Source organism: Theobroma cacao, chromosome 9 (genome assembly GCF_053813885.1).
Source record: "Theobroma cacao isolate CCN51 chromosome 9, ASM5381388v1, whole genome shotgun sequence".
NCBI lineage: Eukaryota > Viridiplantae > Streptophyta > Magnoliopsida > Malvales > Malvaceae > Theobroma > Theobroma cacao.
In genome coordinates this window covers 49,029,913-49,057,565 of record NC_142647.1, presented here as the reverse complement: position 1 = coordinate 49,057,565, position 27,653 = coordinate 49,029,913, and the positions used below count along the sequence as shown (strand labels likewise).

At 33.4% G+C, this 27,653-nt stretch overlaps 3 protein-coding genes, 3 long non-coding RNA genes and 1 pseudogene across 8 annotated transcripts; 2 read left to right on the top strand and 5 right to left on the bottom strand.

The window, feature by feature from the left end:
• Positions 1–317: 317 nt before the first annotated feature.
• LOC148761061 (protein NRT1/ PTR FAMILY 2.7 pseudogene) lies at positions 318–1,635 on the bottom strand (annotated as a pseudogene).
• On the bottom strand, positions 1,119–5,421 carry LOC18590835 (protein NRT1/ PTR FAMILY 2.7-like). 2 transcript variants are annotated; one of them, XR_016028448.1, is made up of 6 exons: positions 5,187–5,421; positions 4,872–5,089; positions 4,211–4,749; positions 2,344–3,162; positions 1,699–2,054; positions 1,119–1,249 (listed from the first exon to the last, which is right to left on the bottom strand). XR_016028448.1 is itself a non-coding variant. In XM_018127946.2 (5 exons), the coding sequence occupies exons 1-5, from the start codon at positions 5,308–5,310 to the stop codon at positions 2,048–2,050; spliced, it is 1,707 nt and encodes a 568-aa protein (XP_017983435.2). In that variant the 5' UTR covers positions 5,311–5,421; the 3' UTR covers positions 1,408–2,047. The 2 variants fall into 2 exon arrangements, 1 of the variants encoding a protein (XP_017983435.2); XM_018127946.2 differs by lacking the exon at positions 1,119–1,249 and having other exon boundaries at positions 1,408–2,054.
• Positions 3,068–5,120, top strand: LOC148761060 (uncharacterized). Its single transcript, XR_016028449.1, has 2 exons — positions 3,068–4,025; positions 4,124–5,120. It is a non-coding gene; the product is annotated as an uncharacterized LOC148761060 (long non-coding RNA).
• A 2,839-nt stretch (positions 5,422–8,260) lies between the features above and the next one.
• Positions 8,261–11,191, bottom strand: MPK3 (mitogen-activated protein kinase 3). Its single transcript, XM_007016592.3, has 6 exons — positions 10,876–11,191; positions 10,651–10,780; positions 10,187–10,324; positions 9,697–10,029; positions 9,116–9,299; positions 8,261–8,893 (listed from the first exon to the last, which is right to left on the bottom strand). Exons 1-6 carry the CDS (start codon positions 11,046–11,048, stop codon positions 8,724–8,726), a joined length of 1,128 nt encoding a protein of 375 aa, XP_007016654.3. The 5' UTR covers positions 11,049–11,191; the 3' UTR covers positions 8,261–8,723.
• Positions 11,192–14,155: 2,964 nt separating this feature from the next.
• Positions 14,156–16,468, bottom strand: LOC18590832 (L-ascorbate peroxidase, cytosolic). Of its 2 annotated transcripts, none has more exons than XM_007016591.3 (10): positions 16,306–16,468; positions 16,087–16,217; positions 15,812–15,986; positions 15,623–15,688; positions 15,233–15,281; positions 15,056–15,141; positions 14,875–14,954; positions 14,656–14,758; positions 14,495–14,553; positions 14,156–14,388 (listed from the first exon to the last, which is right to left on the bottom strand). In XM_007016591.3, exons 2-10 carry the CDS (start codon positions 16,203–16,205, stop codon positions 14,373–14,375), a joined length of 753 nt encoding a protein of 250 aa, XP_007016653.3. In that variant the 5' UTR covers positions 16,206–16,217; positions 16,306–16,468; the 3' UTR covers positions 14,156–14,372. The 2 variants fall into 2 exon arrangements, with proteins under 2 accessions (XP_007016653.3, XP_017983599.2); XM_018128110.2 differs by having other exon boundaries at positions 16,087–16,210; positions 16,306–16,462.
• Positions 16,469–20,418: 3,950 nt separating this feature from the next.
• Positions 20,419–24,585, bottom strand: LOC108663173 (uncharacterized). Its single transcript, XR_001929179.2, has 3 exons — positions 22,322–24,585; positions 21,013–21,678; positions 20,419–20,887 (listed from the first exon to the last, which is right to left on the bottom strand). It is a non-coding gene; the product is annotated as an uncharacterized LOC108663173 (long non-coding RNA).
• LOC108663174 (uncharacterized) lies at positions 21,139–21,807 on the top strand. The gene is made up of 2 exons (XR_001929180.2): positions 21,139–21,267; positions 21,400–21,807. It is a non-coding gene; the product is annotated as an uncharacterized LOC108663174 (long non-coding RNA).
• Positions 24,586–27,653: the final 3,068 nt, after the last annotated feature.

Below are 27,653 nucleotides of genomic sequence, written 5' to 3'. Positions count from 1 at the left end.
TTCGGATTCATTTCATGAAATGATTAACGGTTTAATTGTGACTCGCTTAATTGACTAAATTATTATCAAAATAACAATGAATAAAAAATGTACAGCTATGTTAATAGTACTTAAATTGAAATATTCCTTAAATTTTGAAGACGAAGAAGATAAAGAGAGAGGTGTAAAGATTATTTTATGTACACTGTATATAGTAATAATTTGGATTAAAATATGTCATAGGAGATAAAAGATTAATAAAAAAAAAATGAGATTCGAAATTTTAATTTTGAATCTTATTATTATTTAATAAAAAGATACGAAAAATAGAGTGTATATAAATTTGTTACGGATAATTGAATCATACATGCAAATATATTTTATTGTATAGAGACAGATATACAGTAAAGTAAGCTGGTTTGTTTCTCCTTCAGTTATCAAAGCTGGGAACTACCTTTCCACTTCCTCTTCCGGATTTTTATATTTGTAAAGCTTAGCACAAACCAAATAATAACCAAAATTCAGCAACCCCAGCACAATAAAGGTCCAATACAATTGTCTAGCCTCCCATCGTTTATGTCAGCTGGAAACCATCTTGTAACATTCCTGATCAGATCAACCAGAGCTGTGCTCACATAGAAAGCAATCCCCACGACGATAGAAATCATGGCAGTTGCTGTGCTTTTCATCGAGACAGGGAATTCCTGATAGTACAATGAAACGTTTCCTGGAAAATGAAATGCTTCTCCAATCCTGACCACAACTAGTTGTGGGAACAGCCACAAGGACAGCATAGGCACTATGGCACCCTGCTGTTCCTGGAGGTGGTGATCGTGGGCTATCTTTAGCCTTTTTGACTCCACCAGGGCTGATATTGCCATGCTCAGTATGTTGAACACATGGCCTATTCCGATTCGTTGTAGGGGCGTTAAGGACTGGCCAGTCAGCTTCTGCCAGGTGGGGAACAAAACCGATCCAACAAGGCAATGAAGTTGGCTGAGGAGATTAGGACCACGACTACGATGGATCCAGCTGGGATCTTGAAATTGGGCCCAAGGTGACAGTCCAATGCTAGAGATTGGAGAACTGTCATGCTGGTCTTGATTGCGATAGGGGTGGCTAAAAATACTGTTCTTGCCCATACTGGGAAGGTTCTGATTAGAGTTTCAGGTCTTCCACTTGTTGGACTCTGCATATTCTCCATGACTTCGCAATTGATCCATCTGAATGGATGTCTCCTTCAGTTTTCTGTGCTGCACGGTTCAAGAACCTACATGAAATTAATTCAAAGTTATATATCAGATTCTATAGACTATCACCAAGAAGAAAAATTTTAATTTTAAAGCGTCAGGATCAATGTCCTGAATAAGGCTTAACTCTTCTGGAGCAAGTTATGGGGTTCACAACTATTTTATTAGATTATCATCCGAATTAGTATTAAATATCACAACAAGGGTGAAGTTTTCTGTCTGACATGCTCCCAGTTGGCTAAAGTTAGGGTGGGTGGATAAGGCCAAAGGCAACCCTAATGGAAGAGCATGAATTGCAGCTAAGCATGCCTTTGAATTACCCGGTAGGTGCATCTCATTAAAGATAATCAAATAGTATGGTTTCTGACAGAAGTATTCTTATATTTCTTAACCTCCTAGGTGACATTTTTGACTCGGACAGGCAGAACTAATGCATACTGCAACTATCTTAAATATCTGCAAGCATCACCATTAATGAAGTTCCTGTAAGTCCACGTCTATAACAGCTCTCGGGTCCAATCTTACTTGCTTGAAAATCAAAGAATCCCGATTCTTCCAAATTGACCACATAACACAAATAATTTCCTCTTAAGTCCTCCTTTCCAACTTGTTGAGTTGACAACAGTCCACCATTGAGAGAAAACTTTCTGATATCTCTTTAGAACCCCATTTAGACGTAAGTCACGCTGCCCTCGCGACTTGGCAATTGCACAAACAGTGAAAACGTGTTTCCAGATCAGCACCACAAGAAGGTCAATTTAACTCCACATTTATCTTCCTTTGTACCAGTGCCGCTCGTGTATAGGAAGTCCACCGGTTTACGCTCTGCAATGCAAATATTATGATTTTATGTGTACTATATATACTAATAATTCAAATTAAAACATAATGTAGGAGAAACAAAATTAACAGAAAAAAAAGACGAGATTAAAAATTTAAATTTTGAATCTTAGTGTTATTTATTAAAAAGATATGAAAGATAGAGTGTATATAAATTTGTTACCGATAGATAAAATTAAACTATACATGCAAATATATTTCATTGTATAGAGACAGATATACAGTAAAGTAAGCTGGTTTCTTTTCTCCTTCAGTTATCAAAGCTGGGAACTACCTTTCCACTTCCTCTTCCGGATTTTGATATTTGTAAAGCTTAGCACAAACCAAATAATAACCAAAATTCAGTAACCCCAGCACAACAAAGGTCCAATACAAATTGTCTAGCCTCCCATCGTTTATGTCAGCTGGTAACCATCTTGTAACATTCCTGATCAGATCAACCAGAGCTGTGCTCACATAGAAAGCAATACCAACGACGATAGAAATCATGGCAGTTGCGGTGCTTTTCATCGAGACAGGGAATTCCTGATAGTACAATGAAACGTTTCCTGGAAAATGAAATGCTTCTCCAATCCCAACGATAACTAGTTGTGGGAACAGCCACAAGGACAGCATAGGCACTATGGCACCCTGCTGTTCCTGGAGGTGGTGATCATGGGCTATCTTTAGCCTTCTTGACTCCACCAGGGCTGATATTGCCATGCTCATTATGTTGAACACATGGCCTATTCCGATTCGTTGCAGGGGGGTTATGGACCGGCCAGTCAGTTTCTGCCAGGTGGGGAACAGAAACCGATCCAACAAGGCAATGAAGATGGCTGTGGAGATTAGGACCACGACTACGATGGATCCAGCTGGGATCTTGAAATTGGGCCCAAGGTGACGGTCCATTGCTAGAGCTTGAAGAACTGTCATGTTGGTCTGGATTGCGATAGGGGTGGCTAAAAATACTGTGCTTGCCCATACAGGGAAGATTCTGATTAGAGTTTTCAGGTCTTCCACTTGTTGGACTGTGCATATTCTCCGTGACTTCGCAATCGATCCATCTGAATGGATGTCTCCTTCAGTTTTCAGTGCAGCACGGTTCAAGAACCTACATGAAATTAGGGGACTTGATCAATTAAACTACATCAAAAGAAACAAATCTTCTTTGTTTGATTAGTTCAATGAATTTGTTTTTCTTCGTTCAAATTCAAAGTTATTTATCAGATTCTTCACCGAGAATAAAAATGCAATTTTAAAGTATCAGGATCAATGTCTTGAATAAGGCTTCACTCTTCTGGAGCAAGATATGGGGTTCTATTCAAGCATATTTTTAGAGAAGATAACAACTTTGCCGATGGTCTGGCCAAAGCAGCTGTTATGCGATTGGGTAAATTCTCTGCAGTTTTCTAATGCTTTGCTTGCCACTGGTTTGATGACAATGATCTATGATGGTTTCTAGTTCATCCCCTCTTTTCCTTTTTTGTATGATGATGGATATTCATTTTGAGGATTATTTGCATTTTCAGGTGGGCATGAATTTTTTCTGCCCCTTTTGCTTTTTTCATGTGTTTTGTGGCTGAATTGTGTGGCCATTTAGGACCCAGGGGACTTGTTGTTTTTTGTGGCTGATTGTTGTGACCCATTTGGTCTCTTTGTAACAGGGGATTAGCATCTGAAGGGTCTTTCTATACCCTCTCTGCTTAGATCTGGCAACCCCCTTGCCAGCTCTATCAATAAAATGTTCATGCCCTTCAAAAAAAAAAAAAAGATATGGGGTTCGCAACTATTTTATTAGATTATCATCTGAATTAGTATTAAGTATCACAATGGTGAAATTTTTTTGTCTCTGACATGGTGAGCAAGGAAAGAAACATGCTCCCAGTTGGCTAAAGTTAGGGTGGGGGGATAAGCCCAAAGGCAATCCTAATGGAAGAGCATGAATTGCAGCTAAGCGTGCCTTTGACTTACCTGGTAGGTGCATCTAATTAAAGAGAATCAAATAGTATGGTTTCTGACAGAGGTATTCTTATATTTCTTAACCTCCTAGGTGACTTTTTTGACTTGGACAGGCAGAACTAATTCAGACTGCAACTATCTTAAATATCTGCAAGCATCACCAGTAATGATTATCCAATGAAGTTCATGTAAGTTCATACCTGAAGCTCCGTTTAGGCGTTGTAGCCACGGTCTTACTTGTTCCATCTTGCTCATGGTAATAATCCTTACTTTCGGATGGAAGCAAGATGTTCCTCTTTTGTACAGCAGCAACAATCACACGAGCTAGACTCGTAAAAGGGCTTCCTTGTGGCTTGTCATGTCGGTAGAAACGGTTTCCCAGGAGAAAAATGATCAAACCAATAAAATTAGCAGCAGCGCAGAGGCCAAATCCCAATCCCCAGCTAATACTATCCTGAACATAGACGATGACTAAAGAACTTATAACACAGGCGGCGTAAAAGGTAAAGAAGAACCAGTTAAAGAAAATCCCTTGATCCTTAGGGTTATCAAACTGATTAGCTCCTAATGTTGCTAGAGTAAACCGTACCACCCCCAGGCCTATAGATGCCATGGTTATACCCGCATATAAAGAGGCTGATTGAAGTTTTGATGGACCATGGCAAAAGCTTGATCCCGTTTCACATTGTTGAGGTCTCAAGGAGCTGAGTGTTGCTGTTAAGGTTAGAAGAACCATTCCCTGGAAAGGTGAAAAAGTTCAAAATCAATCAAGTTTCTTGATCCAGTTAAACCTTCACTGTTGGAAATATTATTTCCTATGGAAGTGAGCAATATATTCAGAGTCATGTGTAAGTGTATTACCAGCAAAGAGAAACCTGAAGAAATTGAAACAACATGGAAAGACCCAAGGAAAGAGTCAGCAAGGACTGCTCCAATGATCGGAATCATATTGATTGAGCCGTTGACCACATTGGCTATCTGAGTAGCGTCAATGCTCTCAACGTTGAATTCCTCGATCAAATACACGATCAGATTCGTCAGCCATCCCCAACCAGCTATCATCAACCCCGTCAGAGTTGCTGGCGAATCACAAACATGACCACAAACGTATCATTACAACATAGTTTTACTCATGTGAACACGTGTGCGAGTGTGTAGAGAGAGAGAGAGAGAGACCTGAAACAAAGAAAAAGGTAATCCAACCACCACGCTTTGCGCCGGAACTTAACATCTGTGCTTCGTTGTCACCTGAGACATAACCATTATCCATGTTGCTACCAGCTGACTGCTGCGACTCCATGGATGACGTTTTAGCCTTGGTTTGAAATTGAGATACTTTTGTTAGGCAGCACTGATTTTATAACCCAGAGTTGTTTTTGTACTACTATACCTTATTATATCTACCCCACATATTGTTGCTAGTCTTCCTCCTCTTAGTTATCTGACATATAATTCTTCAAGTAGCAAAAAACAATAGTTTCTTAACAACCCAATAATTACCCACCTTTTTGCTTCTGTCACGTAATGTCAAATGCAAGACTGAGACAGCAATACCTAAAAGATTTGCTTGAAATAGATTAACATAGAATCTTTTGTTTGAATTGGATGTTGGTTAATTACTTAAGGGCCTTTTCTCCATGAATTTAGTTGTAATATAAGCAACCAGCCAACCAGAAGTGTGAAACTGTGAATGATGTTAGAAGAGCTAGTATTTCAATCTGTTATTTTTAATTTATGGTAGCTGAAATGTTCCTGACAATAAGTTTGACTTGCATAGGCAATTAGAAAAGAATAATGAAAGTTGCAACTTGTTTCATTACATTATTTCATCATTCCGTCACTCATCAAAGCTGAGAACTGCCTTCCACTTTCTTCTCAAAGGTCCAGTAGACATTGTCCAGGCTTCCATTGTTTATGTCATTAAGTAACCATTTTGTTAACACTTCTGATCAGGTCAACCAGAATTTGTGCTCACATAGAAAGAGATTCCAATGATTATAGACATCATGGCAGCTGCGCTGTGCTTTTCAGTGGGGCAGGGAATTTCCTGATAATACGATGAAACATTTCCGGGGCAATGGATGCATGCCTTCTCCATTGCCATCCAGAACAAGTTGCGGGAACAGCCACAAGACCAGCATAGGCACCACGGCATCCTGCTGTTCCTGACGGTGGTGATCATGGGCTATTTTGAGCCGCTTTGCCTATCCGCCAGTTCTGATTCGGCCATGCTCACAATGTTGAACACATGGCCTCTTCCGATTCTTTCATGCGGGGGTCAGAGAGACCGATCTGACAGAGCAATAAAGATGGATGTGGACATTTGTACCAGGACTATGACAGATCCAGCTGGGATCTCGAAATTGGATGCAATGTGAGGGTCCATTGCTAAAGCTTGGAGAACTGTCATACTCCATTGAACTGCTAGCAGGATTCTTATCAAAGTTTTTAGATCTTCCACTTGTTGCACTGTACAAAGTCTCCATGGCTTTGCGATTGATCCATCTGAATATCTCCTTCAATTTTTCTAATTTGGCAAACAGGATGGATCACTAAATTTTATTAGTGATGTCATAATTAAAATAATAATAATAATTAAAAGAATATAAATATGTTTTGAGAGAGTAAAAAACGTAATTAAGATATCAAAAGATTGTGAATATCAAAAGTAAGACTTAAATTTTTTGAGAGAGAAAAGTTTAGGTTTTTGTCTTTTTTTTTTTATAAAATAAGAAAATTTATTTTACCTTTTCGTAATATTTAAATATTAATATATAAATAATTTTTTGATAAATTTATTTTGATTTGAAGTTTTTGACTCTACTCTCTACAAAATTACAAAAAAATGAATTCATTAACATCATTAATTACATAAAACTCTAACATAAGTAACATAACGAGTAAAAATTTTGTACGCTTAAGTAAATTAATGATGTCACATGATACCATTATATTACATGTACGTCCACCTCTGACTGCAAGGTTGAAGAACCTACATATCATATATTAAATTTTACTAAGTTACTTAAGCTCAATATCTCAAGTTATTGACTATTAGATGCTTAAGATTCTTTCATGAAGGAGAAATAAGCATTAAAAAAAAATTGAATTGAAAATCTCGTGCGAAGTATAGTTTAATTTAATAGCATATCATCCAAAGAAGTCATAGGTGGCGACAATTTATGTAATAAAAGTTTGAATAAAGACCATTGTTATGGGACTTGACAATTATTGCTAATTTAGAGATTTTAAAGTTTAGCAGCTGTCCTAGGCTAGGTGTGTATTGCAAAAGAATAATGCAACTTGGCTTTGAAAAAAAATTGATGAGATCAATCATTTTATTGATAACCTAAAGTTATGGACTTCCAAATATATTATATAAGAAAATTTTAATACTATATGTTTGGTAGAGAGAAATTAAGGCAGTTGCTATGCTTGATAATGAAATAGGAAAATCCAGATAATAAAATATAAAGCCGTCCCGAAAAATATGAAAATATTTTTAAATTAATTATTATTAATTTAATAATTTTTTAAATTTAAATTACGTAATTTTTAAAATTTAAACTCAAGTTATTAATAATTCACATCCGATGTGAGATGAGGTATCACATTACCTATTAGCCGCCACCCATAGCTAGGACCCTAGTCTAATAGATACTTTCACCCTCTAAAGGGGTGATCCTTGAATGATTCAAAGACCCAGATTCTTGGCGAGGATAGATGCTTGTCATTTAGAAAGCAGAATAGAAGCAGCCTTCCTTTGATCTAAGATACTCTTTGTCAGAACTCAGCAAGTCCCTCACGGTTAGGAATTCAGTAAATGCTCTTTCTTCTTCTAGTCTATTCATCCAACACTTACATCCTGACTTGAAACCATTTGTAATTCCTGGAAAACAACATTGAAAATATGCTATTTGATCCTAGTGAACGAATTCATAAACTTAAGCCGCTCGAGTATCTTCATTTCATTGAGACTGGATAAGGATAGGGGTTTGTCAAAATTTGATATGTATCTAATCATTGAGCTTGAATTATTTGTGAAAGCGACCAAGATACTGACTCTATGCTATACTGTGAAAATATGGTGAGGTGACAGCGAAGTAAGCAGGCAGCACTATCAATACCCAACAAAAGAAATAGAAGGCAGGCTTGTTCTTATTCTTGTTCTTGTTCTTGGTCGTTGCAACAACAGAAGAGGTTGTATGGCAAAGACATTCAACAGTATATCAACTTTGACTCAACATGAATTTTGACATACAAAACTCGAGTTGATTGACGATGTTGTACAGAATAACGGAATTACTGATATTTGTTACAACAGGATGTTTTGCGTGGGTTACACTAGAATAAAATACAACACACACAAAAAAAAAAGCATTTGATACGGTCAGAAGAGATTAAACAAATAACAAATAAACACATATCAGAAGTGGAGACAACACAAATTTACGAAGTGTTGTGGCTTGTGAAGCTTGCGAGGGACTCGCCTCATGAAAACTAAAATCAATGGGCAGTCATGGGTGCAATCTCAGCAAAGCCAACCCAAAGAAATTGCAGATGCAAAAATAGGATGTCTCAGTTCGCATCCCACCAGCATATTCTGGTCGCTATCTGTCAGCCACCGCAAACTTTTTCGCCAAACATTACTTGAACTGGGGCATTTAGAGGATAGAAGTATCTATCGATACCAAACAGGAAAAGTATATTTGATTAAGCATAATTTGGATTCAGAGCTATGGCCTCCTTGTAAATCATGTCCTTCATCTGCTCTTCTCCCAATGGTTGCTGCTCAAAGTCGAAAGAAAATGGCTCAGCACTGACTGGTTCATCAGCTATGTCGTGTAATCTTTCAAGATAAGGATGGGCCAATGCTTCTTCAACTGTCAACAGACAAATTGAACTTTCAGGTGAGAAATACAAAGAACTGCCTTCAGCCAGTAACAAATTTGCGTCTCAACTAAGTAACCACAATGCAGGGATGGTTTTCATTTCAATGATGACCAAACAGAGTTCATTTTATTGCACAACAAAATCTTATAAATTATAGTTAATAAATTGAATTCATGAATCCATAAAAGCATGATGGTAAATGTAGAACTCACCAGTAATTCTTCTGGTGGGATCAAATGTCAACATTCTTTCGATGAGATCAATAGCCAATGGATGAACATGTGGGAAAACATTTGCCAATGGTTGGCGGGGGTGTGCAGGGAGCTGCCTGAGATATCTTCTTGCGTCCTCATTTCGGAGAAACCCAAGATCAGATTCAGTTGGTGTGCCAAGCAGCTATACAGCAGAAAAGGCATTGGTAAGTATTCATCCAAACAAAGAACAAGGAAAGAAAGCAACTCAAATTTAAATCCAATATCACATTAAAAATAACAAAATCATACGTTTATCATTGCCATGTATACTAAGTTACATTAGACATCTTAAGCTACAAGTACTTTGTCTAAACCCAAACTTTAGAAATGAAAATGCTAACCTAATGAAAGGCATAATCAGCATGGAATCGAAATTAGAGTATTAGTTGTAACATGTATCTTGAATTAGAGATTATTGCACTGTTGATCAATCTTTTTCATTTGTTGCAACTACTGTAAATTTATACCACATTATTAAGCATATTCCTCATTATAAAGTCAGCTAGCTTTAGTCATCATTTGCTTAAATCTCAATTTACCTCAGTCAATAGACGCATCTGATGCACATGATCTTTGCCAGGAAATAGAGGCTTTCTATTCATGAGCTCCATAAAAATGCAACCAACGGACCACACATCTATGGCAGCTGTGTAGTCCGAAGAGTTCAGCAACAGCTCTGGTGCCCTATACCATCTCGTGACAACATATTCAGTCATGAACTCATTCTCAGCAGCAGGTCGAGCAAGACCAAAGTCACAAATCTTAAGATCACAATTCGCATTCAGCAAGAGGTTGCTGGGTTTCAAATCTCTATGAATCACATTCGCAGAATGTATGTACTTCAGTCCTCGAAGAATCTGATATAAGAAATACTGCATACCACAAAACAAAATTATTTAAAATGAAATCAACATAGACCAATTACTTATACATGAGCGTTATATATTTCGAAAATAATAAAACTTGGATAAGACTCTTTGCTGTTCTCTCAGGTTCTGCAATGTTCATTGGCAAAGTTGAGTAATTTACCTGACAATGCTCCTCAGATAAACCCTGATTGGAGCGAATGATCTGGTGAAGATCGGTATCCATGAGTTCTGTGGCAATGTAGACATCAGTAAATTCTCTACGCAAAGGCGGAGGAATCACATCTCTAATTGCAATAACCTGTTTTCCAAGCACAAAATCATTACCTTAGAAATTTAGACAAAGCTCAATATTAATATCTAAGATTCAAACTTAAATTTAAAATATATATATATATAATTCCTATTAGGAAAAAGGAAATTCCCTAACTTGGTCAAAATTTTAAATATTTGAACTAAGGTTTCCATTTCCTTGACCGATAATGATTGATTAACCTCAAAAAATCATTTAAGGAGGAATAAATTTATCAAATAAAAGAAAATTTCTCCACCGTTTCATTTCCTAAAAATTATGCAATAAAAACATTACAAAATTAAAAAAAAAAAGTTACAAAGAAAGAAGCTCACGTTTTCGTGATCCAAATGTCGAAGCAGCTTAATCTCACGAAGCGTACGCTTAGCGTCCATGTGATTATCAAAAGCGTTGGCGATTTTCTTTACCGCCACCATCTCATTCGTCTCCGAATTCAACACCGAGCTTCAAAATCCAAAAATACAAAAAAATAAAATTTCAAAATCGAACGATATAAACTGAAAAAACCGAAAGAAATAGCTAACTTTTTAATCGCATACCAAACGATGCCGTAGGCTCCGCGACCGATAGGCATGATCGGAGGCCGATACTTAGACGTTATCTGAAATAAATTTCCAAAAATACTATACTGAATATATTGACCACCGTGCGTATGAATCGCCGGAAAATCTCCTAACTGACCACCGGCGTTTTCCGGAACAACTTCAGCCATTTCGCTACCTTTTACTTGTTCACTGTTCTCCTTTTGACTCCTTTTTTTCTTCCTTTTGCTTTCTCTTTGAGTAATCGAAGAGAAGTCTAAGGTTTTTTATATATAGGGGAAAAAGAAAAAAGGAAGAATAAATTATTATTATTATTCTTGTGGTATTTTAGTGAGAGCTTAAGAGAGAGCTTCGTCATAGCTTCGAGGAAGGAGGAAGGAAAACCCGCGAGAAACAGAGGACGCGTTTGATGGAGGGCTGAGATCGCGGCCGCCTCTAATCCACGGTTGAGATTTCATGGAGTTCTGTCAACGGTCTTATTCGCCCTCTTAACGGCCCTTTTAGCCAGCTTTATGGATTAAAAATAAAATAATTGGTTTTTTTAATATATTTCTTTGTAATATGCCACATTTAATAAAGCTTTTTTAATTACTGTAATATTCATGAGTAATACTTTTCAAAAGGTCAAAGTTAGGCCCCATTTGGATGGATAATATAAATAAATAATTCTTACATTACGGGTGCTATTATTTGTAATTATGTTTTAATGTACATTTTTTAAAAATCATATAATACAAAAAATAATATTCTTTTCACTTTAATGAAAATTAAATAAAAACTTTTGATTTTGATGTACTTTATATTAAAATTTGAAAAAAATTATAAAATATAACTATTACATTATTTAATATGAAAAATAAATTTATAATATAAAATATAATGTATAAAAAAATTTCCTTTTGAGATATATAAAAAAAGGAAAGCATAATAATACTTAAAAGAATCCTTAAATTATTCAAAAAAATTAAAATAAAATTTTATTTTTTAATTACGTTCAATCAGGTTTTTATTTTTTTTATCTTAGATTAAATAAGCTCTTACATGATTAATTATTTTAGTTAAAACATAACTTCTTATTTTATATCATATTGTACAGATATGATATGTTAACATGTTATAATGAATGATAATGATATGACACGTGACATTTTTATTTTTCATATTAAATTTACGTCAATTTCACATGATAATTATTAATTATAAAAGTATATTAAATTATACTTTAAAAAAATATTTTCAAATTAAGTCATATGTCTTAATTTTTTATTTTACATTTAACTCTGAATTATTTATAAATTTTGAAAAATGAAACTTATAAGAATAAAAAAATACAATTAATTTCTTTTTCGGACCAAAGCGAAAAGAGAAAGGTCAATTATATGACACGTAAAGGATTTACGAAGGGGAATTACATCCAACCATTTGTAAACGTGATTAAGTCAATCGAAATTAAGGACAACAAGAACTGAAGGAAGCCAAAGCTTCAATTATTGGAGAACTTGTCAATTCAATTCCCGAACTACACGTAAACCCAAACATCCTTTTTATCATTTCGATTCCTTACCAAAGTCCCTTCCATTTACACATTGAAAGTTTTTCACAACGTGCATGATCATGTTGACATTTGTGAAAAACTTTTTCCCGTCGACGCGTTTTACTTTGACAATGCCCCAAACAGACGATGATGACACCAAGGAAAGGTCTTTCTCTTTGTGCCAAACAGCGGACAGAGGAAAGCGGAAAGGTGAAGGGGGATAATATTAAAATATAGTTCCGTGGGCAATGGTTCAAAGGGATTCCCCGTGAGAGAAAGCCAAGGTCAAAGTGCCAAAACTTCCTCTCTTTTTTTGTCAATACTTTTGTGAGTGAGGAAAATGAAACAATAAGTTTGTTGTTTTCAAACTTTATGTCATGCTGAACTTGACAAATCCAAACCCATTCAAAGAAAACAAAAAAGATTTTAAAGTGTTGAACTTTTAACCTTCCATGGAAAGGATAATTTTCGATTTAAAATTTAATTGTCGGATCATAAAAGATAAACGGATAAACTCCATTTATATTTTTTTATAATTTTAATTTTTCATACATAATATTTTATAATTTTTTTTCAATTAGCAATTTGTATATATTTTTTTCTCCATTAGTATCTTGTAGATAATTTCTATTCTCGTGAATGATTAAACTATTAATTTTATTCAATAAGATCATCAAAATAAAATTAACTTACTTATTATATTAATTGGAAAAAAAAAAAAAGAATGTTTACACAAAATGTCACTTGAGAGCCTATTACTTGTAGAACCAGAGTTTATTCATAAGATGTTAATTGAAAAAGAAAATATCTATACGGAATTAATTGAGAAAAAATGACAATTGTCATGTAAAAAATTAAAATCACAAAATATATAAATAGGGTCGAGCCATGACCTAGAAAGTAAGCAAGAACTTTCACTGTCCATTACTAACTATGGTGCTAAAGGTTATGACTTTCTAGTCTGTTTTTAGCATTAAAACATGATTGGAGTGTGCTGTATTTGGCAAATTAATTAACTAGTCAAAACTAAAACGAGTGTGTTAAGATTTGCGTTAGTAGTGTACTTTCATGCAACACGCTGTTCAATTCACTGTTTGGTTTGAGGTTGTTATCAGGAAGCTTGGTTTGACTAAACCTTGTCGATAAACCCTCACTGAGTTTGTTTCGTAGCAAGTGACTTGGACCTATGTGGAACAATGGCTCCGACCAAAATCTGCGGATGATGGGTCACGTATCTGGCTCATGACCCTAGAAGGGAAACTTGCCAATCCAGGAAATACAGTCCTGGACTATTTCCAGGCCCATTGGCATTGAATTCACCCTTTTTTAGGAAAGGATATTAGACCCCGACACCACATACCCAGTAGGCCCAGCTCTGGTTTTCCTAGGGAAAAAATCTACCGAGATTGCTAGCTCCGTCTGTCTACTCCAACTGCTCAATCATATAGCCAAAAGGCAATCAACTTTTGTAACATGAGGCCATACCAATTGGCTGGTAGCAAGGATGGCAGTCACCATCATAACTTTGATAAGGCAGTCCCATCACAAATGCCCCCCTTGCTTAAGCTTAGGTAGTGGGAAGGGAGCAAACTCTAAATTCTAAACTGCCCTTTGTGTGTGGTTAACTCTGAAAAACACTATGACACATAGCTTATCTTCAGCTATGTATTAACCAATCATTTGTGAAATCATCCACCATGAAAGCAAGCTTGAGAACAAGGATAAATAACCAGAATGGGGATGTGCATTTTGAAGAAATTATATTATTTATCCAGAAAAGCTTAGTACCATCTGAAATCTCCCCAAAATCCATTCAACATGTTCAACAAAATAAGACCATAAAACCACCCAAATTCTTCAGCCAACAGCTGCCAAGTAACTATTCTTTAAGAGTTTACAAAACCCAGTACATGTGAGGCAGCAAACGTTGTTGGCTTCATCTCGTTTTGCAACCATAAGCTTATGCATCAGCAAATCTGCGAGGAAAAATAGAGACCATAAGTGATCTCACAAAGGGAGGAAGCCGAGTAAAATTAAGTACAGGATAATTGAAGTTCAATAAGAAATTAATGCAAAGATTACCCTAGCTCAGAGAGCTTCAGGTGAGCTTCAGTGTAGTCGGCAAAGAAGGCATCCTCATCCTGCAAATAAGTAAAAATCAACAGAATCAGCAACATTCAACTTCTCAGTTGGGGATTATGTCAAAATTCTGATACACTGGAATGAAGGAAAGAGTTACATACAGCAGCATATTTATCAACAAGTGGACGGAAAACAGGGTCAGACAGGAGAACTACGTCAGTTGGCAACTTCAAAAGGTCTTCCTTCTCTCCAACCAAGAGCTCCCTGTAAAATATTAACCAATTAGCATCAACTTCAAGACAGATTGCTCAACGCAACTCAATGGACTTGTATTTGCATGTAACGAAGGAATAACATAATTCATAAAAAATGAAACTCACTTGAAGTAAGAGTTGTCAAAGATGAGGGGGTTGGTAGTCCATGGTCCCTCAAATCCAGACCTCTCCTTGTGGCACCTTCCCTACATAAAAGGCAAAGAAAATATATATCATTCTAAGTTGATAGGCAAACAACATTTCAAACATCACAAAAACATGGGAATTTGAAATTTTTAGAACAGACCAGGGTGTGGCCACCAGAAAGGGCAACAATGTCCTGGTCGCTAAGACCCATTTGAGCAGTAAAGACCTGCCTCAAGTGATCAGCTCCTGCAAGACATTTATCAAAAGATTAAATCAAAATCCATCACTCAGCTAACAAAGGCATGTCAACAAGCTTTGACAAATAGTGTATACTAACCCTTGGTAGCATCAGGAAGACGGCCTTCAGGTGGTGGGTGAGGCTTGTCCTGCATTCATAACAAGAAGCTTGTAGGTAAATACAGTACCAACAAATTTCGTTTTCCGATAATTCGACACAATAAAATTCACTTTACGTTTTGTTGCTCAAAGCCATTTCACAAAGAGGAACATCATCTAAAAGTTCAGCACCAAAACTAAGTCCCTCACTATTTTCCCCAAAACTAAAAAACAATAGATAATCTAATTGCAAAACCAAAATATTAGACACTGAATTTCCTTTTAACTCTAATAATATAACTTAAATTTTCATTCAAGATCCATGAACGTACACATCAACATTCAATTAATGTTAAAACTAAATGTTGCGGAATCAGATATTATCACTGACCTCTCTTCCGGGGTGGAACGGAATTTCAGGTCCACCAGTGATCTCGACAGCGACGACACCGGCAAGCTACCAATCATTAAAACACGAAGATATAAAATTCCAGTCAAAATCAAACCAAACATAAAATAGTCCAAGCTGAAGCGAATATATGTATATATATCTATACATATCAGATTAAAAGTAGAGTACCTGGTAGAAGTCAGCGTAAGTGAGAATAGGGAACTGCTCCTTGATCGGCTCGAGAAGCCTAACAGCAATATCGAGACCGTTGTTAGCACCATGTGCCAGCTCAGCAGGCTGCTTCATAGTTCCGAATGGACCTCCGGTCCTGGTCTTAACATCGAAAGTTCCAGCTGAGTGCCATCTGTTCCCCCCACCATCACCGTCCGATCAATCAACATCACAAAATCTCACAACCAATAATTACATCAGACGACAGGAAAAAAAGAACAAAGTGAGCTTACGCTAAACGGAGCATGATTGGGGCACAGTTCTTCTCGGCGATGAGACCCCTGAGCTTCCGCTTGGCCTTCTCAACGGCCTTCTTGTATTCCTCGCTCACAGTCGGGTAACACTTCGTCATTTTCACTGATTACTACCCCAAAAAAAAACAAACCATATCCATATTAACCAAATATTTCAAATCAATAAGATCAGATCCTAACTCAGATCGGAAACCAAACCTTTCTGAAGGTGCGGTTGATGGAGAATGCAGGTAAAACTATTTATATAAACCCTAAACACCACGCGATGGACACGAGCTGAGCACAAGCACTCTCCTCAGGGGGGGGGGGAAGATATAAGGGGAGAGTGAAGAGAGGGAAGGTTCTAGTAGACTGTTATCAGCCGTACGATTATCTAAGATCGTGTGGTTGGTGTTTGTTTGAGATGTCAACGGTCCTGATTTGGGTTGAGTATTTATGATGCACGGCTGGGCTTGCCGGGTTAGGTGGGCTGATCTAAGAAAGGGAAAGAAAATAGTCAAGATTTTATTGGAGAAACGGGATTTTGGTTTTGATTTATTACCATAAAGATCGGAGGGCCCACCGAAATTGGAATGGTTTCTAATTTTTTTTATGGGCAAAATGAAATGGAATGGATTTTTCGAAATGACCGATTTCTCCTTACAAGGGAAGAATGGAGGATTAATATGCTGTATTGTGGTTTATGTAAGCTCTCTTCGTCATTGACAACGTGTCTTCGGATCAGACCGCTATCTTTTGAGCTTTCTTACCGTAAATGGAAAATATTTTGTGGTTGAACGATGATCTTTTCGCTGGAGACAGTTCCCATGCAATGTATAGAAATAAAAATGGGTTGACAAAAAAATAATAATAATTTAAAATTTAAAAATATTAAAAATATCATATTCGAGAGACTAATATTCAAAATAATTGTGGCCGATCATTTTTATTTGAATGAATTTTTAATTTTAAACTTCATAGTTATAAAATAATACGATGAAAAATAAAAGTATCGTGAGATTTAAATTAAATGATAATAAAGATGACGAATATATGCTTGTAATTTATCAAAGATTTCACTTTTTTTTTCTTTTTAGAAAAAGTTTTAAGAGTTAATTTTTTTAATTAAATATGAGATTTAACTCATTCAGTTGATATAATTCTTTTAGTTACATTAATAATTACATTACATGACAATCCAGGTGTCATTTGCATAATTATTAAATATTCAAATGAAAAACAAACAAAGGTAAATTGTGTAATAATTAGAGTCTAAAGACAAACACAAACAGGGTTTAAACTTAAAAAATATATGGAATGTTAATCAATGAAACTCAAGCTTGTTTCACATTTTTACTAACAATATATTACTCATGTTTTTGTAAAAAAAAAATCGAGCTCAATATGGTATCAAAATCTATATGTTTGTGAAAATAAAAAAACCAAGCACAACATGATATCGAAATCCTACTATGGTAAATTATCAATACAACAATTCTTTAAACAATTATTATTAATTAATTAACGAAAACACATTACATGCTGAATTTCAAAATTAAATTGTATTAAAGAATTTTGATAATTAGATAAATTTTTATTATTGTTTCGAGTAATATTTGACTTAAAATAATCGTTACTTGAATTTTAACAAACCACCACGTCAATTTTGAAATTGCAAACAAAATTATTTACTAATATATATTTTTATTTCTCAAATCAATATGATATATTTTTTATTTGCAAAATGAAAATGATTTCTTTTTTTTTATTTGCAAATGAAAATGGTTTCAAGTGCAATCCAAATAGGAAATGGAGGAGTGGAATAGCCGAATAAAAATGGCAGGGAAGGTTATTTTTGTCAATTGAACTGCCAAGTGAAATTATGGTAATTTTCATATTGTGGAAAAATATTTGTATTCACAGTGTGAACGCGTTGGAGGGAGAGAAGATTCCATTCGAGCAGTGATAAAGATACGGAGCTTCCCACAGGAACGCCCATCACCCTTTTATTTCCCATTGGTCAAAATGAAAAAAACTGCATGTGCATTCATCGTTTGCTACGCTCCTCTGTAGACCAAAAGCTGCAATCCCACTGGTCCTAGGACTCAATATTGCCAATACCTGTTCGCCACGTGCATTAAGAAAAATAGGGGATCATGAGGCAGCCCCCACGTTGACGCAACCCAATGCAAACGCACTTGGCGCCAGTTTTATGCCACTTTGCACGTTGCCTATTAAAAAAATTACTTTTTGATAGAATCGATTAAAATTATTTGATTATGTTCCATGACCAATTGAAAATATTATTATATTCTTTCTCCAAAAACAAATTTTATTTTAATATTCTTTTTTTAATACTTTATAATAATAATTATAGCATGTTAAGTTGTTTGCCACAATTGATAAAATACTTATTTATTAAATATATTTATTATTTATTGTGTCTACTCGAATACAAATAATAAATATTATCAATTTAAAATTTATAATACTGTCCTTTAAGTGTTATATTGAATTAAAAAAATGAACATATTTATTGATGGATTTTCATTATCTAGTAATTTTATTTGTCCATATATACGACGGATAAATTATTTCATTAAGAATTATAAGCAAAGTGAAAAGAATTTGTTGTCCAAACCAGACTATTAGTCGGAAAAAGTAAAAAACAAAGTCATTATAGGATGTGAAAAGGAATATGCTTCCCAAAGCGTCAAACCTCGTGACCATTTATTGGTCAGAAATGTGGGTCCAACGAAAAAATGACTTTAAGGATAGGCTTTTATAAATATATAAATAGTCTAAGTTATACTTTATACTATTATCATTATTACATTATTGATTAAGAACTTAACATTTGTTTCTTAGTTGTATGATAGTGACGATATTATCCATACATTAAAAAAAGATTAAATAATTAAATAAATAAATAAGGCATAATTATGATCATAAAAAAAACACGTCAAGAAAGAATTTGCACATATCTCCATCCCTTCCCACACCCCCCCCCCCTTTTTTTTTTGTTCTAAATATAGGTATTATTAATTGAAAGTTAGTTTTCGAACTTTACCTCTGTCGGATCAATCATACTGAAAAGAGTATTACTACTAAGTTCTTAAACAAAATAGTTAATTAACTAAATTAGTTGACGTCTTCGTCTACTTCTTTTAACTTATATTAACATATCATTGGGGTGAGTCATTTGCCAAGCAAAAACTGATTAGAAACAAACAAACAATTGAAGCAAAACAATCGAACTATCTTTTAACTAGAGCTTTAGCTAAACTGTTTACGTCTTGAATTTGGGGTTAGAATCTTCCTTTATGTTTCGTTTTTGGCTTGTTTATAATCACCAGTAATCATTATAACTAGCAATTGAAAGTAGTAATCGATGTTTCGATCCATAGAATAAATATTTCTTTGTCATAGCTAAAAAATATCAAGGCATACTTGGTTGGGAGGAATGGAATAATCATTCCTCATTTATTTTCATTTTTGAGATAAAGTTGCATTTAATTCAATGAAATGACTATTCTTCAGAATAACCATTTCAAAAGAAGCTTGAATAGCTATTACCGAGGCCCCCTTGATAATAGCTATTTCAAATTGTTGAGAATAAGAAAAAAAATTTATTAAACAAATATACCCTTTTACAATTTAAAAAATTACCTTATAAAAAATACTAAACTTATTTTTTTCTCTCTCTTCCTCACTCTTCTCTCTAAAGCACAAAAGACACAAAATTTTTTACTTCATTTTCAAAAAAAGAGAAATGAAAATATTTAAATATTATTTCACTATAACAAATATTATAAAGCATATTACTTAATATTATTATTTGAATATAATAAATGTAACAAAAAATATAATTTAGTATTATTTAAATTTAATGAAGAATATATTTTATCTTTTAATATTAAATATTATTTAATTATAATAAAAAATTTAATTATCTTCTAATACAAAATATTATTAAATTATAATAAAAATATGTTTGTATTTTAGTGAAAATATTATTTAATTATAATAAAAGTTATTTTGATTTTATTGTTCAGAATATTTTTATCTTTTAACAAAATAAATTCTTTAATTTTAATAAAAAGTATTTATTTCTCATCATAGTTTTTTTTATTTTTTAATTAAAAAATTTTTAAATTTTAATAAAATATATTTTTATCATTTACCCATTATTTTTTAACCATTCTTAAAATCATTTTTGCCAACCAAATAATAGAATAAATAATAATAGCAATTTATATCTTATTCTATTCCCATGAACCAATCTACATAATAACTATTCTTTCTTTATTCTATTTTCTTGAAATAATTATTCTATTCCTATTTTATTTTTTTTCAGTGAACCAAACATGCCATCAGTGTTATCCTATTTAATACCAGCAACTGTCATTCGAAAAAGAGTGAAACTGGAAACATTGTAAAGACGACAAGGAATTGGTTAGAAGCTAACGTCATACAAAAAAAATTAATACTACCCCAAAGATCCAAACAATTTGTAAATGAAATAATTCGAATATTCCACTTACCTCTTTTAGAGAACGTCCCATGAGAGAGGAGAAAATTGAAAATAATATATATATTATATAATATATTCTTACCTTTTTTTCTCCCTTTTACATTAATTATTTATGTAAAAAGATTAGTTATTACCTCAGAAGTCAAGGTTTTTGACCTTTCTGAGGTCATAGATGGCCAATCGTGACCCACGAATCAGTCCTTCTTTATGCAAAAAAAGGTCCAACAACTCACCGTCATATATCCTTCGGTTCAAAGTTCAGACCTGCTGCAAAAAAACCGTGTGTCAAAAAATTACGCGCATTGACACATTGCACAACAAAGAACTTTAATCTATTTTCATGAGATTATATATATATATATATATATGACAAGAAGAAGAAGAAAAAATACATTGGACTAGTGTTTTCGGTATGGCCCGAAAGCTCAAATTAGACCTGGTTAGATCAATTCAATTCGGTTGTGAAGGCCCGTTGAGCAGACAGGTATATAACCCGCAAAATTTTATTGGCCCAGCCTCAGCAACGACCCTGCAGCATTTTCTGGCGCCCTTATTAATGTCAAGGACGAGGAGTCAACTCAAATGGACAACTGTAGAACCGCAGCAAAAAGTTCAGTACAAAAAACAGCTCCATGCACAGTTCTTACGTTAGCAACACGATCTTTTCTTTTTCTTTAAAGGCTGTTAGTTGCATTTGCAGGGTGATCAGATTGTCAAAAAGAAACGGAGATCCGAGAAAGGGGTGTCTAAACTTTTTTCTTTTTTTTTTTTTGCTGTAGAGATGATGCCAGTTACCAACCACTGGAGAAGCTGACCACAAGGTTTTACAGTGTGGGGGGATGCTATTGCTGTTCAGTGATCAGTCACGATAGCCTACAATGGAAGAAGGTTTAGCAGTTCATTGCAGCAGTCACCCAACATGGATTCTAAGTCTGGTTGTTGAGGTCAGAACAGCTACATGGCTGCAGGTCTGTTGCCATGCCTCAGACATGCATTCCTGTTGTTCTCTACGGTACACTATGTCCCTGGTAGAGAAGCCATAACCATGCCTCTGTCATCTGCATTATATATATGCATCATTAGTGATCTGTTTCAATTCATCAGTACTTCCATTAAACTGGGATTTCAAGCTTGCTTAGAGACTTAGATACTTTCTCAATATATTTCAGAAGTTCAATGGGCCTCAATCACTATGTGTCAGCCATAAGCTCATTCATGAAAGACTAATTTAGCAGCAAATTTTGTTAGACATAGGAGACTAAGGAGAGTGACATTAAAAGACTTCTAAAATACAGAGGATAGCAAATGTAGCTGCAAATTGTTATTGCTTTAATTCCATATCTTACAATGTCCTGCTAAATCATAGAGCACAATATAAAACCTCGTAATAATTTAACATCACATACTACTATTTGATATCTATTCAGAGAATATAGCTGTAGATCATAGGGAAGGTAGGACAAGGCTTTATAAGATCAAACCCAACTAGTGTGAGATTAACGTTTAACTGTGTTGAGTCTGTCTATATTTTTATGTATATCAGTATATATTCCACATCAACCTAGGCTCTATCCTAGCAGTATTTAAAGCAGGCCTACAAGTAGAACAAACTTACTGAAACTTACTGAAAATAAATAAATAAATAAATATATGTATAGATTTAAGACTTTTAGAGACCATATACAGCAGTAAACAACTTACCAGCAATACACAGCATGCAGAGCTCAAGCAAATTCTTGGGTCCTGTGGCCCTTTTCATCCATGTTATTTTCCTTGCCTACATGCCACACACGTTATCTACTTGACTTTATAGTTTCTTCTGTCTTATCCATACAATGCGATTCAAATTGATAAAGAATAAAGAAATAAATTATACGCAGAAGCTGGAGATTGAATATGGAGTGATTAGTTTCAAATTTAATCGAATAGTGCACATGTAAAATTTAATAGGCATGCTGCACACATATAGGTTTAACATGCACCTCATCTAAAATCACATAATAATAATGAATTGTAGTCTTCGAGTAATAATCGCTTGTCATTATAGAACCTTGAGCCCAATACTTGCAGTAAGCAATTAGTAGGCATTTAAACATTTTAAGAGGAGAGATATTTAAGCACTACTACCCTTTTTGTTGATTCTGATAACATAATAAACACAATAGAATGAAGGGTTAACAAACCAACAGGGTGAATATGTTATTAGTGAATGGATAGGTGTTAGAAAAATCAATATGCAGCAACGGATCAAGGCACAAAGGTCAAGAGAGTCTTGAATTCACACACAAAATGCAGAACTTTCAATTTTAGGACAACGTCAGATTAAATCATGTAGCCATTAGATCTCAGCTTGACAGAGTTATAGTTAAAGGAGAACTGAAAATTTTTAACATCTTTCAAGCATGAGCAAACAAAAGATCACGATCCGCAATAGGTAAAGCAACTCCAATAAATAGTGAAAGAAATGACCCAGGAGCAACAGGGAAGAATGATAAGTTGTCAACATATTTGATTTCGAAGGGCAGGTTACAAGTTAACAACAAATTGAAATCAAACAAGTAAAATGATCAGTTATTCAGCCAGCAAGAGACAGCAACGATCATAAATGCGAAAATGGCAAAATGTATCATGCATTAACCCTATATATTCCATCATCAGTAAAAGTAAAAGAACAATTTATAGATAGACATTCAGAAAGTCTATTATGTTCTGCTGACCTCAAGAATCCATCATATATAGGGTATGACACAGCAACAATCCATAAGCATAAGAGATACAACTAGCCACAGAGCGTAAATACAGGACATGCATGCACAAGACATCTGGTTTATTCTTATTGATCCAAAAACACAAAAAATGCAGTTTATTGCCAGGAAAGTGGATCGGTATTATTCATCACTATCATGAAAGTATAGGCTATGCATGCACAAGATGTGAGATTTCTGTTCCAGAAAAAGTTAAATAAGTTTAAACAACTTAAACATTTAAACCATATCACAAAAGGCAAAGGCCATGCATGCACGAGACATGAAATTTCTGTTTCAGAAAAGTTCAACTAGCATTAAACAACAGAGACAGTCATGAAAGCTATAGGTTATGAATGCATAAGACCTGTAATTTCAAGGTCAGAAAAGTTTAAATCAGCGCTAAGAACATGTGCATTCCACTACGCCATTAAAGGAAATAGATTCAACTCATTCTAAGGCAACTGAGCCCTTTTCTTCAAACTGGAAACCAACCTATCGTGAATTCATAGCTCTGCCTTTGTCAAGCAAACCAAAGCATTGATAAGTATGGATAACAAAGCGCAAACAGGAAACTTTCCAAACAAGTAACCACGAATACTTAAACTAGCTATTTTTTAACACCTAAAACATCGAATTTGCTACTTTGGATCAAATTCTCACGTATATATTGAGACAGTGAAGCTATTTGTAGGTATAGAAACAATATACTATGATTAAAGGGGAACATTGCAACTTGCAAGCAAACTTTAGAAAATAATTAATGTATCCTCAATATAGGTAGAAAGATCTCCATTCACAAAGATTGATTAGCCGGATAAAATAATCTTAGTCAATTGCCAATCAAGTCAGATCGAACTTAAACTAAAGCAAAAGTAGATCGAATCCAGATAGCCTTAAACAAAATAGCTAGATTACGATTTACTAGAACAACAAAATTCACACTGTCACATCCATTTTTTTCCTGCATTTTCTGGGAAACCAAACGGAAACAATAAAAAAAAGAAAAAGATTATTTAAACGAGAAGATGCAGCGTAACTGAAAATTTACTGAATAATTTAAGAAATATTGGAATTTAGTTGAGCATTGTTACTCTTTTATTGATGATTATCAACGGTTGTGGCTTTCCTGGATCAGAAACGACGTAGCTGCAGGAAGGTGGATGGAATTTCAACTCCATTTCTGTTGCGTGATAATGACTGTGTTTGGACACGCAGATTTGGAGGGAAAAAAGGAAAGTAAGAGGAAAGTCTCGAAGCATTTGGTTTTAATTGTTTTAAAAAATGATAAGAAAAAAAAATGAACTATTAATGGAATCTTCTTACTTTGCCCTTCGTTTTCAACATATTAACAATTTTACCTGTCATATCAAAAATCCTTTTGAAAATTAAAAAAAGGAAAAAGAAAATCTACTTTAATAATTCAAATTTTCATTTTTTATTAACTTTATTTTCCTTTCTTCCACCTTATTCCCAAAAAAATAGAAAAATAGAAAAACATAGCAATAAGCATATAATCCTATAAATATAATGTACTAATTTTTCTTGATTTTCATTTTTAATCTATTTTAATGTGAAGTTATAAAAGATAATTTATTTTTTGTTTCATTGATATTTTTATTTTGTACAAAAGATGAATAAAAAATAAAGGAAATATCAATTAAAGGAATTCTTAACTAATTTTCTTCATATTTTTAGTAATATATTAGTGGGTTGACAAAGCAATTTTAGTAAAAGGGATAATTATTAGAAGTGGTTGTGTCATGTCCAATAGCATATTCATTTCCCCTTTCACCACATTTTTTTTCCTATTTCTCTTTTCGAATTTTGGTTTTTAGATGATTAAGGTATACAAAAGATATATTGGGAAAAATACATAAAATCTTGTATTCCTACCATTTTACATTAACTTTTGATTTCATTTTAATTCTCTATTTCCTTTTCTTTATTTTTATAGTATTAAATTTAAAACTCTTTCAATTTTAAAACTCCTTTTCACGTAGGTTGTACTATTAAATTCATTACACGAAACCATTATCCAAAAAACAATTTTTTGTCATAAAAATACATGTTGAACCAAACATGACAATATAAATTTTCAAAAAAATACCAAATTTATTAAAAAGTATTTAAACATCAAATAAAATTTAAATTACTCGTTTATGTATTTTCTCATTTATTAATTAATAAAAACGATTTCCTTAATAAAATTTGCTTATAAAATTTCAATATTATCTATAATTAGATATCAGATAAAATAAATACATAATTATAATGCATAACATCAAAGCAAACACATTGTTTTGAAGAATAGTTTTGTCATAGATGTTGAATTTCTTTTCTTTTTCTTTTTAAAGAAATTCAGCCTATAGAAAAAACTTTTAATGCCAATAATTGGTTAACTCATAGAGAAATATATGGTCTTATGCCAATGAAGTATCGCCAAAGATTACATTTTTCTAATTTGTAATACCATTTTTTTGGCGACAATTTTCCAAAGCCACATGGCATTCTAACAAATCGGTGGGCGGGATTGCCTCCTTCCAATCAAAGTGCACATGACATGATGAGTTTTTGGGAGAAAATTCATCAAATTTAATTTAATTTTGACTATTATTTTTAAGAAAATTATAATTTTTTATATAATATTAAAAAATAATCAAAATTGAATTCATGTGATCATAAATATCAAACAAGTATAAATACAATGAGATAGGAAAAAAAAATTCAAGAATTGTTTTCTTCTAATAAAACATTCGAGTTTTGAATTGCTATTAATTGATTCTAGTGAGTTGATGCTCGATAATCAATCAATGTCATAGCATCATGTAGAAAATGAAATGTGTCCAATAATCATAGACCTTTCATCTAAATTAAAACTATATATATGTTTATAATATATAGATACAAAGATATTAGAACTTTCACATAATACATTATAATTAGAATAAAATTTACTCATGAAAAGGTGAGTTTTAACCTTATTGGCGGTCCCCAAAATGGGTTTAGAACATGGAGATTTCTTTTCTATTTTAATTGTGTTCCTTTTTTGGCCATAAAAGTAATGCATTTGGTATACTTGAAAAAGAAAAATCGCAACCACAGATTTCAATATAGAATGGGAATTTATCAAAATCCCCCATTTCCCAAATAAGAAATGCTAAATTATTATTAGGTTGAAAGCATTGTTTCAAGAAAAGATGTGTGCATATTAAAAACCACAATATATAATAAGGTAACAAAACTAATATTAAATGCACGATTTTTTTTTCTAAAATTGTGTTTTGCCTAAACCAAAGCTTAAGCGACCTCAAAACTATGAGTATTATCATGGGTTTTTTTTTTAATTTAAGAAAAAGGATTTAGATCTTTCTTTTAAATAAAGAGATCATAAATGCTCAAATGCATCAATATTATCATAATTATTGGTTAACTTAGACGAATAATTAAAGTTTAAATGTACCAATTATGTATAATATATGTAAATATATTCTCGACAAATAAAAATATTTTATCTGCATTTTATATTTTTTTTTATAAATTTATGTTACATGTATAGTCTTAGACTATTAATCAAGAATCTGAACCATAAACAAATAACCTTATGACAAGAGTAATATTAATATAAGAAGTTTATTAAGGACAAACAACCTAAAGAGAGAGGTGGTGGCAAGCGAAGACCACAAACCGAGTTGAAGGAGAAATTGACTTGAAACAAAGAAGGGAAGCCTCGCAATTGTTTAGACGTGAAAGAACTTCAATTAATTATGGATGTGAGCATTCTATTAAATTTTAATTTAATATTTCAGACACGTAAGGTAGATTTGCAAAAAAAAAAAGAAAACCAAACTGGACACCGAAATGAGTTAGAATTTAGTTTTTTTTAATTAATGTGATATATTAATTTGTAAATGCTGAGTAAACCCACATTAATGGGAAATCATTTCATTTATCAGAGGAAAATAATAATAATAATAATAATATGAAAAAGAAACCCTCAATTTCATTCACAGCTCATTTACTAACACGGTATGAACACACATTAAACGGCACTTCATAAAGGAAATACAAATTACATGAGGATTTGGAAGGTTGGTTTCTTAAACTTTATAATTAATTTCATTTGAATATTCTAAACGCATTAATTTGTTTAAACAATTCTAAATTCAGTGGCAAAAAAGTATTGATTAATATCAAAATTAACTATATAATTATAGTAAATTATTAATAGTAATTTTTTATCATATATAGTAATATAATTTAAACTTTAATTTTATTGTTTGCTTGGT

Bases quoted from the DNA above. Each gene is read 5' to 3' on its own strand.
- LOC18590832 (XM_007016591.3), bottom strand. From the start codon at position 16,205: ATGACGAAGTGTTACCCGACTGTGAGCGAGGAATACAAGAAGGCCGTT. The intron at 15,987-16,086 runs GTAAGCTCACTT...TGGGGGGAACAG, and splicing joins CCAATCATGCTCCGTTTAGC to ATGGCACTCAGCTGGAACTT. The intron at 15,689-15,811 runs GTACTCTACTTT...AATGATTGGTAG, and splicing joins CTTACGCTGACTTCTACCAG to CTTGCCGGTGTCGTCGCTGT.
- MPK3 (XM_007016592.3), bottom strand. From the start codon at position 11,048: ATGGCTGAAGTTGTTCCGGAAAACGCCGGTGGTCAGTTAGGAGATTTT. The intron at 10,030-10,186 runs GTAAATTACTCA...TGTGGTATGCAG, and splicing joins TATCTGAGGAGCATTGTCAG to TATTTCTTATATCAGATTCT. The intron at 8,894-9,115 runs GTGAGTTCTACA...GTCTGTTGACAG, and splicing joins TCCCACCAGAAGAATTACTG to TTGAAGAAGCATTGGCCCAT.
- LOC18590835 (XM_018127946.2), bottom strand. From the start codon at position 5,310: ATGGAGTCGCAGCAGTCAGCTGGTAGCAACATGGATAATGGTTATGTC. The intron at 4,750-4,871 runs GTAATACACTTA...TCACCTTTCCAG, and splicing joins CTTCAGGTTTCTCTTTGCTG to GGAATGGTTCTTCTAACCTT. The intron at 3,163-4,210 runs GTATGAACTTAC...AATTTCATGTAG, and splicing joins ACGCCTAAACGGAGCTTCAG to GTTCTTGAACCGTGCTGCAC.